This window comes from Rhodamnia argentea, chromosome 6 (assembly GCF_020921035.1).
Source record: "Rhodamnia argentea isolate NSW1041297 chromosome 6, ASM2092103v1, whole genome shotgun sequence".
In the NCBI taxonomy this organism is placed as follows: domain Eukaryota; kingdom Viridiplantae; phylum Streptophyta; class Magnoliopsida; order Myrtales; family Myrtaceae; genus Rhodamnia; species Rhodamnia argentea.
The window spans coordinates 30619095-30637386 of NC_063155.1; the positions used below are offsets into that span (position 1 = coordinate 30619095).

Consider the following 18292-nt stretch of genomic DNA (forward strand, 5'->3'; position numbering starts at 1 on the left):
AAGAACCTACATTATTGCACACACGTGCCCAAAAAAAATAAAATAAAATAAAACTTATACTTGTTTCTAGTATGGGCCACTCGATACATACAACATGTCCTGATCTGGCCTGTATGGAAACTTATTCACTGAATGACCATTACATTTGTTTTCCTCAAATTCTCCTGCAACCAAAATGATTATTAATGGTGTCGGTCTGACGAACAACTCATTCCAATTTGATAGTCCACGAGGAAAAAGAGAAAAAAAAATCCAAGAAGAACAGAACATAACATATAGGAAGTTTCAGGACGACCATAGGACTTTCGACATCACTCAGGAATCTTGAAGGTGCTTGGATCCTCGTCCTTGATCCAACCATACTTCTCCAGGAAAGGATTGACGATGGACTCCGGTGGGTAACTGTCGATGCAGTCGCTCCACACGTTACCATCTCCCAAATCTCTCGCCACTTCCCATAGGCAACTGTTGCACTTGAATCCGGCGCCGAAGCTTATCATGAACACCTTATCACCCTTTTTCAGCCTCTTCTTTGCCTCCATGTACGCAAGGACATACCACAAGCTACTCGCCGACGTGTTCCCGAACCTGTGGAGCGTCATCCTCGCCGGCTCGAGATCGTACTCGCTCAGCCCGAGGTTTGCCCCGATGCCGTTGATCACGGCCTTCCCACCCGTGTGTATGCAAAAGTGTTCCACCCCGGTCTTGAAGTTCAGCACCGGCCTCTGCCCCGATCCTTTGGTCGAGTTCCAGTTCGTCATTTTTCGGTACGTAACGACCGCCGCGAAGCGGACTAGCTCTCGGATCGGCAGTATCTTGAAGGAGATCTGCTTGAGATTGTCGATGAATGCCCGGGTCGCTGCCTTCGGGAGGGTCTTCCCGAGGTAAAACCCTGTGTGGCCTTGCGCGTCCTCCATCTGGATGCAACAGTCGTACGACTCGTCCCTCGCCCCGTGGTGGGTCCTCACCAAGCACTTGAGCTTGAACATGGCCCGATCTGCCAAGGCCCTGTTGTTCGATAACAGGATCGCGCACCCGCCGGACCGGAACAAGCAATTGGCAAGGATCATCGACCGGTCGCTGCCTGAGTACCAGTTTGGGCTCAAGGATTCCGAGGTCACGACGAGGGCATACCTATTCTTGTGGGACTTAAAAACGTTGCTAACGACATCCACCGATATTACGCTGGCGCTACACCCCATTCCAGTGAGATTAAACACTTTAATGTCGTCCCTCATTTTGTAGCGATTCACAATCCTAGCAGGTAAAGAAGGGACTGCAGAGAGCATTGACACATTGACCACAAGCACATCTATTTGGGAGGGAGATAGGCCTGACCTCTCCAAGAGCTTGCCGATGCTATCGCAGAAGAACTCTTCCATCTCGGAGATGCCGTCGTCCAGCGTCGGGTTCTCTTCGCGGCCCGAGAACATGATCCTTGGGCCATAGGTCTGTTCTCCGATGCCGGAGCTCACAATGGCTTTCAAGAGGAATTGGTACTCGAGGAGGCCAAGGTTCTTGGTCCTCTTGATGATGTCGCCGCTGAACTCGGTGTTTAGCATCCGGTCGTCGGTTGGCTTGTAGCATTGGTAGTCTAGAATGTAGCACTCTCTGTCCCTCCTCTCATCGATCTTTCTCCATAAGATGCACAAGGAGAAGAAAATGGGGACAAGGTAGAGCATCAAGAAAAGCTCCATCTTCACTCACACGCGCACACGCAGAGAGAGAGAGATGCAGAAGGCCGAAGGCCGAAGGAGAGAGAAGACGTACAAATTTGTCGGGTGAGAATTTAAAGGAAGCACTTAATGAGGAAGACGAGAGTGGAAAACATTGTGTTACTTTTGTCAGAATGACGATAAATCAAAGCTCCTGTGATCAACGAGCCAATGTAGTTTACGTTAACATCGTCAAAGGTCACGGCTTTCTCGGGTGCTTCAAGAGCAATCTCGATGCAGAGTGCAGACTAATGCTTGGGCCTGATAAGCGAGAAAGCTTGCCCATATATATATATAGAGAGAGAGAGAGAGCGAAACCCTAACAACCTCTTCTTGAAAAAAAGCATAGTTGGAGTTCACGTATGATTTCCTTATCATACCTTTTTCTCTTTGACCCAGTTCAGGACCATCTACGACATAAATCGCAAGTAAATACGGTTCACAGTTGGCAGCTTATGCAGAACTGGTATCCTCATTTATTGGAAGATGAAGGTAGGTGTTGGCGATTGCAAAGTTAGCTCTATGTACACATTACTTCAGATAACATAAAGTTGGGCAAAAGCCGCTGCTACTGTGATTTGCATGTTACCCAGAGTACCAAACGCTCTGGAAATTAGGTTTCTCTATGCGGACATACGTGAACTTTTCCTTTGATCGCGATGCTGACTGATTGTAACCTAAGTAAATTACAGTGTCTTTTGACATCTGAGGGGAAGGCTAAGTAACAACTGGTACTTTGTTAAACAGAAGAACCAGCAACCTGGTTTGTCTGCTGCAAATGCCACAGGTGAATGTGGGACTGGGAATCACTAGGATCAAATTGAGTATTAGAGAGACCTGCGAGATTCTACAAAGTCTTCCAGCCACTTGATTCATTAGGTCAATGCAAGTGGGAACTTAGTTTGATAATCATAGCATCCACAATCAAATGCTCATGTCAATGTGCTGAAGTGATCGAGGAGCTGCTACGACAATGAAAACTCTCTCGAACGATGCTAGCTGATGCTAAGGTTTGTTTGAGAAACCAACTTACTTAATGAAGTGTCCTTTTAAACGGAACTGATGATATTGATTTGATTATGTAAGTGTGATTCGCCTGAACTAGGATGGTGCGTTGCCTGTTCGATGATCAGTTTGGGGTTTCGGTTCTTTCCATTGTATTTTTCCTGGATCAATGGGGTTTACGTTGACATAACTCGCTATCAAATTGGAGAATGATTCAGATTATGACGGTGAAAGCCACCGGCTTGACTTGTCTGGTCAACGGATATAAATGTAGATTAAAATTGAGTCATTAAAACTTCTCTGTCTCTATGCCCAACTGCCTTTGTGTCTCTCTCCCTTCCGTCTCATTATAACCCGTTTGTTCGTATCTTTATACCGGTCCGTATTAGTTGTTGTCAGTCCCACCTAAAAATTTAAGTTAATAGGTGAAAGAAGATTACATGAATATAAAGAACATATGAGATCCGTTGTCAAGCGATATGGGACAACAGATTCAACAAATACAATAATAAACTATATATAATAGCATTTCATAGGACGTTGGATGCGATGCACTTATTTAAATATCAGTTCGCTATTTATGACATCACTTAATGTATAAATTCAGGAAATCAAACTTAGCATTCCTACCTTTGCTCATCAAGTGAAGAATTCATCTCAGTTCAACCCAATGAAACATGGTCGATCCTGCGACAAAATAAAAAGTGAAAAACGATGTGACAAGCTATTAAATAAGACTAAAGTAGAAGCTTAACCAATTAATCATGGAAAATACAGATGACCAGACGGGTAATTCTAATTTCACCGGGAGTATATGCACGAATTACTGAAGCTCTTCCCTCCACAGGAAAAGGGTAGGCTGCTCCTGGCCACAGAATGAAAGTACGGTCCAGTTCATCGAATTTGTCCAGATGGAACTGAACGAGCCGAGCCAATCACTTCATACCAATAACGCAAAGACATAAACTCGTGGAAACATAGTCAATCCCACGGTTCTGCTATTTGCTCGTTAATGAAATGCTGTTGGTTGTGTCCACACATATGTAGTATGTAATAATTCCCTGCACTAGTGCAATCAGCTAGTAAAGTCATGCTAGCTCCGTTCGTTTCGCCGAGAATAAGTGATTTGAAAAATATTTTCCTATAAAAATTGCTTAATATCAGTCGAAATAATTAGTCAATGGCATACATTTTCGTTATCAATAGCAATTTATGTCTCGAAATTTTCGGGGACCATGAATATATTTTTCGTTTGTTCATTTTTGTATGCTATATAGATAATCGATTTTAGCAAAATATTTTTCAAATCGCTCATTTTTCACAAAATAAACAAATACTAAATAAATGTCTGAAGGGCACTAGTCAACAAATTAGACACCAAATAAGTGTCGGGTTTTCCCCCTCCGAAACACCTTCACTGTATCAACCAGGCATTCGACTAGATATACTTCATGAGAAGAAAAGTATGCCGAGATTTATCACGCTTCTTCATGAGTGTGTCTTATTGATCATGAATGCATGGAATAGGCAGCTATTTTCCCTTCCTATTCTATTTGGAGGATTGATCCACTTGGTCAAACCCTAGGTATAAGCACATCACTCCGTCTTCGCTGTGATCACTGCAAGTTCTACGAATCTACACAGAAATATGTCTCAAATGACATCCTATCGAATCATAAGCTGTTCTTGATAAGAATCGTGAAATCCAAGCTTCTTCTGCAGGTGGGTTCTACACTTCTCATTTCCAGTTGTGTCTCCATTAAAAGAGTGAGCGCATTGAATGAGAGAGGATCGGCCCAGAAAATATCGAGTTAGGTAACTTAGGTGGGAGGGCACTAATGAGACGGATCTGGGTGGACATGGCGTGAAAGTTTCTCCTGTCAACTAACTCGAAAGTTCACGATCATGGAGTCAACTCTGCCCGGCTTTAAATGTCATTATGTCTCCTCCGTCGGCCGGCAAAACGAACTTCAATTCATCCCTTATTCGTAGACGTATCATCGTCTCCGTATCAAGAGAAAGGATGCGCAAGCGCCATTCATGACACATAAAAGAGTTTGTGCCAGCTAACACCAGTAGTAAAGTGCTTGCCAATCGCGCAACGAAGCGATGGCCATGCAAAGTCGAGAGATCGCCTTTGATCAGAGAATGCTTTGCCGAAAAGTAAGCGGAGCTATATGCTGTTTAGAATTAGGCTTCTAACCAGATTAATGGCGCAATAAAAGATAGCGATACTTGAGACCTACAAGAACGATACAAGTTCATGTTAGGACGTACGTGTAAGTGAGTTGTATTAGAGAAATCTCATATCGGAGAATCGAAGTGATGTAAAGCAGTTAATATATCTATGTTGGCTCATAACTCATTAACTTAAACTTTTGAGTAAATGTGGGTTTGAATGGATATGTTGACGAGCTCGGACTTGGTCTCCCTCTTGGTAATCTCCCCGAGTGAAGAATCGAAGTCGTGTTCATTAGCTTAAGCTTTTGAGTAAAGGTGAGTTTGTCTGGATATGTTAACGGACTCGGATTTGGGCTCCCTCCCTCTTGATGATCTTCCCTAACGAAGGTATCGGACTTCTATTAATTAATTCATACACCGTGTGATTGGCTCGATCCACCATATTATCCAAAAAACAAGTCTTTGTAATAATTTTCTATCGACATCTATTTTCTTAGCCTTCTGTTGCTTCACTGAAGTTTGAGTCTCTTTTTTTCTCGACAAGCTACAATCTAGCTATAGCTTTGAATCTGCACGCTTGGCTTCCAAAGAAGACAATAATCAATGAGCTGGCGTGCTTTCGAGGCGTAATAAGAGCCGCAAAATTTGTCAGATGAACTTACTTGGTTCGTTCGTAAACGATCTCTCTTTGTAAGTTGCTGGAAAAGTTGCTTGATGGGCCAGATCGAGCTTTGTAAGTAGCTGTTAGGCTTTCCACATCAAAACAGATCTCCGGAATTCCAGAAATTACATCAAGCCTACTTCAAGATAGGATAAGAAACAAGTATACAAAATCAAATGACTTTTGAGGTTATATAATAAACTTAAGTTCAAGGAAGAAAATTTCTCTCACATATTTTTCTGAACCGATTTCTCATACAAACAGGATAATACGGTCACGCGAGAAAAATCATTTGATGCCTTTTGTCAGATCGACTAGAGTTTTTGTACGTTAGTTTAAGTTCCAATTCATTCGATCTTTGTAAAGTTCTGGTTGGACTAAGTTTAGAGGAGATGACTTCTCTATTTTACCTATACAGACCCAATAACACTCAAAACGTAATCAGTCCTTCTCTAGTAGGAGCAACTTTAACGCATTGGATTATGAACACCGACTATTGAAGCAGAATCAATGCATTTGCAAAATTACAGTTAAGTTGATTAATTGACACCAAGCATCGCGCTGGACATATCATAAGAAACTTTAATATGCGCTCTAAGACAGTACTCAACCGCCAAAACGGTTAATTAAAATGAATGAAATTATTTTGGTCATCTTAGTTCAATTCTCTTATGACACGGTTGTTAAATGATGAATTAATAGGGAAGATTTCCAAAAAAATAAAGTTATAAACCTATTGCAATTGTGTCAATTTAGCCTTAAACATTTTTTATCAGTTGAGTCCTAAACCTTTTACACTTTTGTAAATTCAATCTATTTGGCCGGCCGGCGTTGACATGTAAAATTTTTGAGTAATACTTTAATAATTTTCTAAATTTTAGTTATTTGTTTAAAATAATTTTTTTCTTGAGTTTTTGTTTCTTTTTTTTGTTAGGGCCGGATGGAGGCGAGCGGCCACTTGCTGAGGGCCAACGACCTCTGTAGGCCACTAGGCGAGGGCTTGCGAGCCTCACCGACCATTGTGCGAGGGTTCGCGGCCCTCACTCCTTGTCTAGATCGAAGCAAGGGCCGCAAGCCCTTGTCGGCCTCGCCAGCCACGGTGAGGATCAAGGTCATTGCCCAGCTGCGAGCAAGGGCTTCGACCTTCACTCACGGACCGGTGGAGATCGGCGGCCTCCGCCTACTTTCACCAAAAAAAAAAAAAGTTAGGAGAAAAGCATTAAAATAAAAATTTAATTAAACAATTCGAAAAATATTTAGTACAACTAAAAATTATGTATATCGGCGTCGACCAGCCAAATGGCTTTTTTTTTTTGTTGCTAAATGGATTGAATTGGTACAAATGCAAAAGATTTAGGACTCAATTAGCAAAAAAAAAAGGTGCAATACTGAATTGGCACAATTATAACAGGTTTGAGACTTTGTGGTAATATTCCCAAATTAATTCAGCTGTCTCATTCTCTTTTTTGCTAAGCTTTTTCCTCTTCTTCATCCTTCTATTGTCATTCCACTTTCCTCCAATAGATCAATGAACAGTCACCAACAGCATTAACATTCTTAGAACTCAATCTTAGGGAAAAGTATAAAAAAAGTGCTAAACCTATTGTATTTATACAAATTCAGTCCTCAAATTTTTAATGGGACCAATTTAGTCCTAAATCTTTTCGTATTGATACCAATTCAGTCCATCTGGTTAATTTTAGTTGGAAACCGCTGACGTGAAAACCAGCAGTTCCACCTAAGATGAAAGGTGTTGATGCGTAAATTTTTTTTATAAATTTTAAAATTTTCTTTTATTTCTTCCTTTTTTTTTTTTGCCCACTATTTTACTATTGGTGGCCAGCAGTCACCGAGCGAGGATGAACCTCACCTGGGTGAGGTGAGGTCGCCTTGGCCAGAGCCCCGGGGGGGAGGGGGGGGGGGGAGAGAGGAGTGTACCAGCGAGGTCCCCCCTTGCCAAATCTGGTGATGCCGACGCTAGCTTGGGCGAGGGTGAGGTCGGCCTCGTGTCGAGGGAGGAGGAGGAACACAATGGGAACAGCGGCAACAACGAAGAGTGTTGAATCCTCCAAGGGAGACAAGAACCACAGCAGCAACAGTTATGGAGGCTGAGGCTCAGGGCATTTAGCCATGCATTTTTTGTGAAAACTTCGGCCGTGATTCCGAGTCCCACTTGCGTCACCCGAAGCGATAGAATCGAACAACAATGGATATGTGAAATTTGCCCACTCAATGCCTCCAACTTTGCCATATGAGATTGCGTCTACACAACCCTGTCTGCCTTTTTTTTTCTCTGTTTCTCAACTTTCGTCATACAATCCTCATCTCAGTCTTGCTAAGTACCCTATCGTACTCGAGATCTGGTGACCTCGCCTGGGCAAGCGTTCGCCGTTCGCCTCCCCAGATCTAGCGATGGGGGCCTCGCCGGCGCTCCCCCTTAGCTCGGCGAGGCCGACCCTCGCCGGCCAAGGCCTTTGGCCCGTGGCCACCCACAGTGAAACAGGGGAAAGAGAAAAAGGGAAAGGAAAAAAAGTAACGACAAAAAGAAAAATAATAATAAATTAAAAATTATATTAAAAAATTACACGTCTGCGCCGGTCATCCTATATGGCACAACTAGAGTCCACGTTAGCATTTTCTGACTAAATTGGTTGGATGGATTGAATTGGTACTAATATAAAAAGGTTTAGGACTAAATTAGTCTAATTAAAAGGTTTAGGGCTGAATTGGTACCAATGCAAGATGTTTATGACTTTTTTGGTACTTTTCCCCTCAACTTTAAATGATGTAACTGGATCAACTGAATCGTATGGTTCCGTGTCCAAAAAATACCTTTTTCGCTCTATTAAATTTCAATAAATGTTTTTTTTTTTTGTAATCAAGGATCCGAAGGTTTATGCAACGGCTTGCACCTGCGTCAGCACCTCGGGGGGAGCTAGCACAGCGGCCCACCAGCCATGACCCCCCACTTAAGTCACGAAGTCGAGTTGGGAGTTTCGAACTAGTGACCTGACGAGGAATAGCACGTTCTCTACCAACTCGGCCATGCGTGGGTGGGTAAATTTCCGACAAAAAAAAAGCAATAAATGAGGATAAGTATCAAATAAATAATTGTGAATTATCAAATTTTGTACTAATTTACCAACATTTATTTGCATTACTTTTTAATGCTTCAAATTTAATATCTCTTGTAAGAAGTGAAAAGTTAAAGTTGGTAAGCAATAAAAAAGTTGATAAACAAAAAATATAATATAAATTTGCAGTGACATACATGAAAGTTGCTAACCCAAAAGTTAGATGGTAATTTGATCGAAAACTTGTTGGTAAATCACTTGAATAAAAATTGGTAAATTCATATAACAACCGGTACTTTGAAGTTGTTAATAAGAAAAGTAAATAAAAGTCGACATAAAGCAAGACAAGTTAATACTCTACAAACTATCGAAAAGTGCTGGTAATTTGCTAAATGTGTCGGTAAGTTAAAATTACTAGAAAGTTAAATGGTGAATGTTTCTTTTTTCCATTTTTCTTTTTTTGTACCGACAAGCTTTTGATACTTGCTAACTCTCGTGTCATCTTGTTCTGAATGTCCGGACTAAGATATCGTAGCCTGAAAAACAACTTTTTATCTTTTTAATAGAGAAAATAACTATTACAATGTTCAATTTGAAATTTCCTTCACAAATATTAGAGATACTTGCATTAATTTCAAACATTCTTCATCAAATAAGAGAGAGATAGAGCGACAGGCGTAACTTTGTTTATAAATCATATGGCATGTCATATAACCGGTGTCGCTATCCCAACAGAGGGTCGATGCAAAAGCTTGATTGTATGTAGACACAATGGAAGTGATGTAGTTGAGAATCTTGAAATTATGATGATAAAAATGGAGAATAGTTTAGAACGACAAGGAAGAATATTGGTAAGTGTTAAGGTTAACAAATGTTATGCGAACATGTTGGACCTGGTTTTCTTTGACAGCCCATCCATCACTCAAAATGCACAAGGCCCACATAAGTGAGAAAAACTAGAAGCTCGTTGGCCCAGACATCATAGATTCTCTAGTTTCCTGAGCCTCATAATTCCTGAAACCTGAAAGGACCGTATGATATGCCCTTACATACTGTGCCTGGATCATACTCTGCGCGTATCAAATCAATCGCCACGATGACACTCTTTACGAATGCCACATAATCTATCAACGAGCTCGTGGAACTGATACACCTTTCAGTTGAATTTTCGCGTACTGATTGGAAAGAGATCTTCGAGTTCGAGATCTCTAACGGATCGGATCCTTCAACTAATTTCCCACATGAATTAGATAAGGCGGGCGGGACTTCGAATAATAGGCCTAGTATCTAGAACAGTTCAACGAAATCAGGACAAAATGATTATACATTTGCTGATCCTTTAGGCGGGAAGGCTCATTTGACTCGCTTATATTTTGCGAATGATTTGCTGATCTTTCTTGATATTTGAATTTAACAAGTTCATATATGTATATAGTCTCAAATTGAATTCAGGTTTCCCGCTGTTTTGACGCTTTATTGGATTGATAATACTCTCGGAGATTGGAATAAAATCAGCTTATTGAAGTATAGAAAATGTTTGACCAAAAAAAAAAAGTGTAGAATAACAATATGTCAACTTCACAAACTATGCCATCTCTATACATGTCAAATGTTTGTGTACATGTTAGAGCGATTGATCAATGACTCTGCCCCTTGTTCGACGAGCCCGTGGAGGACGAGGACGAGTGCGAGGATGAAAAGCTGGAACCCTCGGACCCGTGAAATAGGTCCGAGAGGTAATTCCCCAGATCCTCAGGGGCAAATCTGACAATCCCCTCCCTGAACGTGTCCCTCCTCAGGGGCGCCCCGTGCGTCTCGTAGAACTCGCGATATCTGGGCACCAGCTTCTTCGCGAGCGATACCTTCATCTCGTCCCTCAGTTTCGGGTCCGCCACGACCCACCCGATCTGCCTCTTGTACGCTTCCTCGAATGCCGCGTTGAAACTCCGGAACGATTCCTTCGCGTGGTTCATCGACATCTCCGCCGCCGGCGGTTGAGCCTCCGGCAGCGACTCCAGCACCTTGCTCCACCCCATCTTCTCGTAGTTCGCGGCATACTGCCTGACCTTCGCCTCTTGCTTCGTCACCCAGTCTTCCCCGAGCAAGTACCTGAGCCTCGACTGCCGGACCTTTACGACGACGTAGTCGAGGTTGTTGGCCAGGAACAGGTAGGACAGAGCCACGTCCTTGTACCGCTGGGCCTTCGCGTCGAGCTTGCACAGCAGCACGAGCACAAGCCACGCGAGCCGCGCCGACATCGGTGACGCGTCGGGGCGGAGATCGGGGACGGCAGCCTCGACCGGCCAGTCAGCGACTATGTCGGTGAGGACCTCGCTGTAGTCGGCGAGGAAGGTGAGGTAGTTCATGACGTAGCGGGTGAGGGGGTGGACCCCGCCGCCGGGGACGGCGGCCTTGGATGAGTCCTTCTGGATGGCCGCCTCGAAGTCGGCGAGCATCAGGCGCGCGGCGTCGCCGAGCTTGATGAGGGCGTTCACGGCCTGGGATCGGACGGCGGAGGACGAGTCGGACGAGAAGGTGGACTTAATCACGGGCCAGATGTTGGCGATGCCCTCGTACAAGTCGAGGGCGCGGAACATCTTCTCGGGTGATTTTTTGCACTTGCCCACGCTCTCCGCGAAACCAAACAGGGCGATCGCGTTTTCGCGCGTGATCTCGCTGAAGCAGGACTCTCTGATGTGGAGCGAGGAAACGAACACGTGGTCGCACAGGATTCGCTCCCCGTAGAACACCGTGGTCACCGCGAATTTGACCGCTCGCAACCAGCACTTGATCTTCGCCTCCAAGACCTTCCAGTCCATCTTCTTTATCTGCGAGGGAGTCAGCGTCCGGTCTAGCCCGAGTCGGTACAGAGCCTCGTCCACCACCGACTTGCGAACGATCTTGTACACCTTGACGCACTCTTGGCCATAGCCCGAAGAGATCATGCAATCGGCGATGGCCTTCAAGTCCGCCATCACAGTAGCCGACGACGACGACGGCGACGATGTCCTCTCCGGCGTACCCAACGTCTCCAAGCCATCGCCGGCGGACTTCAGGTCGTCTTCCGATTCATCTTCGTAGCCCTCGGAGACACTGGAGGACCGGGTGGAGAGCGAGACCGACTCGGGGTCCAGGTACTGACGGTTGGTGGAGAGGATGAGGTAGAACTCCTTCTCGAGGCGCTTCATGGCGGTTTGCATGAGGAACTGGGCTCGGACGAGCTTGTCGGAGGCGGAGTCCTCCCTGACGAAGAAGATCATGGCGGCCTGCAAGTCCCCGACGGACTTGAGGAACTGCTTGGCCTCCCAGCGGCTGTCGCGATAGAGAGAGGAGGAGGTGTGGTGGGAAGGGTCCCACTTGGCGATGAGGGGCTCGGCGCGGTCGATGTTCTCCTGGACGAGGGACTCGGACAAGGTGTGCCGCATGGGGGACGAAGCTGGGGTGAATCTGAGAGGAGAGCGGGAAGGTGAAGGCGAGGGCTTGAAGAAGGGACTCCTCATGGCTTCTGTTCTCGTCCCTGTCGCCGGAAAGTGATTGCGTCCGATTTCCGTTTCTGCGCAACAATTATTTATTTTGGCAGGTCAGTGAAGTCCAGCTTCTCTCAAATCTGAATCTGGAGAGAGAGAGAGAGAGAGAGAGAGACAAGGGCTTGTGGGTGTGGGACTGTAGGAAGGAAGAAGAGCGATGATGGGGGGGGATTTATAGAAGGAAGGAGATGACGTAGTCACGTGAGAGTTTGAGTTTTGCATGCTCGCTCCTCCGAAAAAGGTTGACTATGTCCGTCTGTCTGAACGCGTAGGACTGCATGACTCGGCGGATAACGAGGAACGCGGTGTTAAACTCGCGGTCTGTGAAAATTACGAAGTGCTTCTTGAAAATGGACGACAGTGGATGAATTTTGTACGCACGTGCGAAGTAGCCGAGGAAGTTGCAATTTTTTGTCGCGAAACAAATGTGGTTTTTTTTTTTTTTTTTGGTCGGTTGGAAACAAATAATTAGCTGCTTGTAGAGATGAAATTTTTTTATGTACTTCGATGTGTTCTGAACATGAGTATATGATGATGGGAGGCGGAGCAGAAGTTCGATACCTTTGCCCGAGAGATCACCAAGAGGAAGTCCAAATCCGAACTCGTTAACATATCCAGTCAAACCCACTTCACTCAAAAACTTAAGCTAATGAGTTATGAGTCAATATGGGTATATTAACTATTCTACAACACTTCGATTTTTCGATGTGAAATTTCTTTAACACAACTCAATCACACGTGCATCATAACAATCTTCTCCTCACGTGTGAGCTCAATGATAGGTTTGGTTCACTCTCTCTTGATTCATGTATCCTTCTACATCAACTTATCTCAAGTTGAATAAGCCAACTTCATAACCATGAAGTCTACCTTTGGACCCGCTTAGTAATCGCATGGGACACCAACCATCGCCTTTGATATCACATGTTAAATCGATAGGATCTTTCAATCACACGAATATAAAACAAAATTGATAAATATAATATACCCGAATAAAAGGAAGTCATTGTTGATCCGATGAGAGAGAATATGTCTTTTATGTGTATGGATCGTCACCACTCTCCTCTACAATAATAGTGGTGGATGTGTATTTTTCTCTCTATGATTTGTGGATGGAGCAGAAGCGTAAGAATATGGAAGTGCAAGGCAAGCGTTAGCCGTTCTCCACAAAAATAGATATTATATAGGGGGAGTGATGGGACCAACTCTAGAGCTACTTAATCTTAACCGTCTATCACAATTTAAAAATAAGAGTTTTAAAAGCCCAATTGGATGTAACAAATATATAATAAATATATGCTAGTAATATATTTAATTAAATAATAAATCTAATAGGCCACATATTTTGGTGGATCTCGTCAAATCCAACATATGAATCTATGTATAGGTATTGTTAGACAATTATGTAAAATAACATATCAATCAAAATGTATACACGATATTGAGAGACACGAAAAATCAACAAAATCATATATAAAAAAAACTCTCGTATAAGAAATAATCCTAGAGAATCCCTAATTATCTCTAACACTTCATCGTCGTCGTCATCAATGAAAATGGCGGGTACATCCAACAATTCTTTGTATCTCAACCTCGAGTCTTCCAAATATAATGAAAAGAATTGGTAAATTAGAGCTGTTGCTCATTCCAATTTTTAGCATTTTACTCCGTTTTCCTCTCTTTACCCCCGTCGCCTCTGGCTAAAACCTACCACAAGGGCCTGTGGTGAGTTCCACGTGCCATCACAATCAATTGCAAAATCACTTTTGACCAAGTAAGACATACCGTGGTGCGTCAGATGCCGACTGCCTCTGCAATTTGCTTATTCAATCTCTAGGTCAAGGCTGTGCATGTTTGGCTCGTTTAGCAGCTAAGCAAAGGGTCGAGGGCAAGAACATAATAATAATTTTTTTTTTTAATGTCCGGCAGTCGAATGATTCTCGCACCCTTCCTTTGGGATATACAGTATTACCAACTTTGTTGTCAGGTCTAATAATAATAGTAATAAATATGGGTAGATTATGGTTTCCATGCGTAAGGACCGTTTCAGGAATCAATGTCGCTGGGAAGTTTTTGTGACTCGTTCCAACTCAGTTCCGACGCGGGCCTTTGGGATCGGACCATGCTTTTACTATCCTCTTGTTCTTACGTTCACGTAATACTAGGATTGGCCCTTTTTTAGGGTTTCGAGTCCGTTGATGCTACGTCCAAATTCAAAATCGGGAAGGCACATTGATTGCTAAAGTTCGGGTCCACAAGTTTTAAAAACACAGAGTCGGGTTTTTGGGATGCGCTTCTAACTTTCCTTTTTTTTTTTTTTTTTTGGGACAGATTTCTAACTTTCCTTAAAAGCATAATTCTAGCCAATTTGCGTAGGTGAATGTCACCGAGTGTATGTGCTCATATCGATCATAAATTACAGGAAATTATATGAATTTTACCAACATACTAGTTTCTGGTGACTTTGAGAATAACATCATATTATGGGTCACAAAGTCTTAAAAGAGTGGACTTCATAATAATTTCTATTTTTTTTTTTTTGGTGGCCTTTTATAGGACGTAGTCATTTCTCAAATAATATTCTGTTGATCAACCATTCGAGGTAAGCATGTTCCGTGCATGTGACATTCGTTGTAGCCTTGTAGGTAAAGCTTACAAATATGCCATATCTACCATGACGACCCTATCAATAGAACTATTCCGGAAATTCTCAATGTTTAACCATAAATAGATTTAGAGCACGATTACCCTATTCGGAAAAGGCTAAGCTGTTACATAAATACGTCAGTGGACTCTAATTGGTTTTATTAGGACATTTTGACCATTTCCAAAAAGCATAAGCACACGGTCAGCATTGTTTCGGACATAACCTATGCCTCTGTCTCGAGAATATTAATTTAAACCCTAAAAAAAGGTTGTCTTCATGTTCGCCGATGCTCCTCCATAAAAAACAAACCGAAAGTGCGCCATAGGACTTGGTGAGCTAATTCTTTCAGCTAATTAATTAATGAGTCTGTAATGAGTATATAGTTCTTGGAATGAAACCTCATTTTGGCTTTCAAGCTGTTGGAGACTTCCGAAATGACCTGGTCATCCATCGAATAATACAAACATTGGGAGGGATACCAATGAAAACTAGCTCGTAGGAGTCGGTGGCATGCTGGTTTTTGGCCCCTACGCCCTTTCCTTTCAAGGAGGCTAATGCTTATATACATGTTCATTACCCCAAATCATTATACCGTTTCCATTTTTCAGTCTAGGTAGGTGAAAGCTGATTACCGGGTAAAACTCGAGCTCTTTAGTCTTTTGCTCCTCTGGTGTGACTCTAATACCGATTGTAGAAAGAGCTGGTAGTCGATTTATATGTGTGAGGGAAAGCTTCCCGTATGACTGTTGGGTTTAGATTTGTTGGTAATCCGAATACATACAACAAAAGCCCAATACCTTCATCTAGGGAGATCGCCAAGAGGAAGCCCAAATCCGAGCCCGTTCCGTTTTTGGACTTTCACTTAAAAGTGTAAGACAATAAGTTATGAGCCGACTATGATATATTAACTACTCTGCACCACACTAATTCTCCGATGTAAGACTTCTCTAACACAATTCTCACGTGCATCTCAACAAGTATTTCTTCCAATGTAGAGAGAGAGAGAGAGAGAGAGAGAGAGAGAGAGAGAGAGAGAGTGGTTCAATTAAAGCTTGATTCTTAAATGAAATTGACCAATTTTTATGACCGGTTTTCAATTATCGGTTTACTATAGCTCCGGTTGTTTCACGGAAAATACTTTCCTGGAAAACATTTTTCTTAATTTTCGGTGTTTGGAGGGCGGAAAATGAGTGGTCAACGAAAAATATTTTTCGGTCAACGGAAAAAACCTTCTAAAGCTATGGAAAATGATTTCCTCATTTTGAGAAGAGGAAAACATTTTTCTCATATTTTCTTCCTCGTTTCTTTCACACTTCTTTTGTTTAAAATTATTTTTTTCATTATTTAATTATTTTTTTAAAATTTTGATTTTAAAACTTTTTACAAATTCGAATTTTTTAGTGTATATTTTTATTTTATTTTTTTTTCTTTTCTCCTTCTTCCCCCTTCTTCCTTCCTCCGCTTGCTTCCTTGGCCTGCTTCTGCTCCTTCCTCTGCCAATGATGGACCTAGGCGACGGCGGCCGCCTAGCGAGGCAAGCTCGAGGCTCGGTGATCACTTGCCTCGAAGGAGGCCAAGCTTGCCGATTTGGTTCTGCTAGGCACGGCCTCAAGCGAGCGAGGCAAGCGAACTATCCTCGGCCTCGGTCAAGGCCAGGCCTCGCTAGATCTGGAGAGGCTAGGCGAATCATCGCCAACCTCATGCGAGTCCAGGCCGGCGGTCATCGCCCTCGAACGAAGCCGGGCGTTGCCTGCGGCCGGTCGCCGGTTTTTGTTGTGGCCGGCGATCGGTAGAAAATAGTAATTGAAAAAAGAGAAAAACATAAAAAAGAAAAAAAAGAAAAGAGAAAAGAGAAAAGGGGAAAAAAGGCAAAAAGATAAATAATTAAAAAATTAAAATTTCAATTTAAAAAAAAGGAAAAAAAAAGGGAAAAAAAATTATTGAATGAAGTGCATGGAGGAAAATTTAATTTAATTTCCATACCAAACAATAAAAAAATATTTTCCCATTCTTTTTAATATTTCAATCGAACACCGGAAAATATAATCATTGTTTTGGAAATTGACTTTTTGGAAAATATTTTTTAGAAATGACTTATTTTTTGCAAAATAAATGGAGCCTAAATGACATGTGAAATTGTCGTTGGTTCTTGAATGTTGTCCACTTGTTCAAAGAGCCGCGCACAATCCGACTCATCATTTGATAAGTCACCTTGTAGACCAGTCTTGTGAAACGTAGCGTCGTGATAAAGTACAAGCGCGTGCACGTTTCACCAGGAGCAATCGTTCCGTGGCTCTCTTCCAATGCCCATTCGTCGTTTTCCCATCTGTTTTTTCGCTTCCTTTGCCGTAGCGTGTAGGGAAATTGCGCGGAGCGTCCGCACTGCTGCTCCCTATAAAGGACCACAAAAATCAATTTATCTATTAAGGTCGTTTTCCTCGATGCATTTACCATTTGGGCCAAAGCGACTCCAGCTTGGAAAAACAGTGCCAAATTCAACCCCCAAATCTTAATCAACCATCCAAGGAAAACACTCGTTTCGCCTTTCAATCTTTTTTTCGCCTAACTTACACGTCGAAAAGCCAGTCTTAGGAATTTCATTTGAGTGGATCACGTCCATCGCATTATATTGTATCATTAATGACATGGAGAATTGCATGACCAATGCCATCGTATTCGAATATAGTTCCTCTTTTCTTGGTCATATGAAGTAGCTCGTGAAGATCAATTAGCTTCCGGCCCAATAGTCCAAGAAAATGAATGAAGTTTGAAATTGGAACATGCAAATGTGAAACAAGGTTTCGTGCTAGGCTAGAGTGCCATGAATTGTTCAGGTACTAATGTACAAATCCCTCTTACCGTGTGCCCTAACCCAACAACCATGTGGACCTGCGGTTCTATGAAATGATGGAGTGGATCACCATAAATAAAATCATTCATTTCCTGCGTAACTATTCATTTGATGTTTGTTTATCTCTTGATTCTTTTTATAAGAAAAAAAAAGATTGAACAATAAATGGGTAAGCCAGCACGATTACACTATCTAGGCGTTATCGTGATTTAATACCCCCTTTGAAATATTCGACTTAGATTATAACTACTAACCACAGTTATCGCTGGTTTAAAGTTTGGGAGGTTAGTTTACCAGCACCTCAATAGTAAGGGTATCAATGGCTTCGGTTCGGTTTCTTCTCAAACCGACCCGCCGTTGATTTAAACGCGGAAATTATCAAAAAAGTCCTAAGCCTATTGTACTTGTGTCAATTCAATCCTAAATCTTTCGATTTGACCAATTTAATCGTAAACTTTTTGATTATTTGCCAATTTAGTCTTAAACTTTTTTATAATTTGTCCATTCAATACTTTCGGCCAATTTTGGCCGGATTTTGTTGATATGGCGATTTAGTTAGCACTAATTGTCCTATATGGCATGATCGGCCCTAATATGGATAATTTTTTCAATTTAATAATTTTTTGTAGAA

General features: G+C 42.4%; 2 protein-coding genes across 7 annotated transcripts; both read right to left on the reverse strand.

The window, feature by feature from the left end:
* Positions 1 to 260: 260 nt before the first annotated feature.
* On the reverse strand, positions 261 to 15843 carry LOC115752247 (3-ketoacyl-CoA synthase 12-like). 6 transcript variants are annotated; one of them, XM_030690346.1, is made up of 2 exons: positions 15820 to 15843; positions 261 to 1698 (listed from the first exon to the last, which is right to left on the reverse strand). In XM_030690346.1, the coding sequence occupies exon 2, from the start codon at positions 1695 to 1697 to the stop codon at positions 312 to 314; it is 1386 nt and encodes a 461-aa protein (XP_030546206.1). In that variant the 5' UTR covers position 1698; positions 15820 to 15843; the 3' UTR covers positions 261 to 311. The 6 variants fall into 6 exon arrangements, with proteins under 6 accessions (XP_030546206.1, XP_048136451.1, XP_048136452.1 ...); XM_048280494.1 differs by having other exon boundaries at positions 15804 to 15841; XM_048280495.1 differs by having other exon boundaries at positions 15830 to 15840.
* LOC115752246 (exocyst complex component EXO70H1) lies at positions 10214 to 12279 on the reverse strand. Its single transcript, XM_030690341.2, has one exon. It carries the CDS (start codon positions 12134 to 12136, stop codon positions 10274 to 10276), a length of 1863 nt encoding a protein of 620 aa, XP_030546201.1. The 5' UTR covers positions 12137 to 12279; the 3' UTR covers positions 10214 to 10273.
* Positions 15844 to 18292: the final 2449 nt, after the last annotated feature.

Bases quoted from the DNA above. Each gene is read 5' to 3' on its own strand.
- LOC115752247 (XM_030690346.1), bottom strand. From the start codon at position 1,697: ATGGAGCTTTTCTTGATGCTCTACCTTGTCCCCATTTTCTTCTCCTTG.
- LOC115752246 (XM_030690341.2), bottom strand. From the start codon at position 12,136: ATGAGGAGTCCCTTCTTCAAGCCCTCGCCTTCACCTTCCCGCTCTCCT.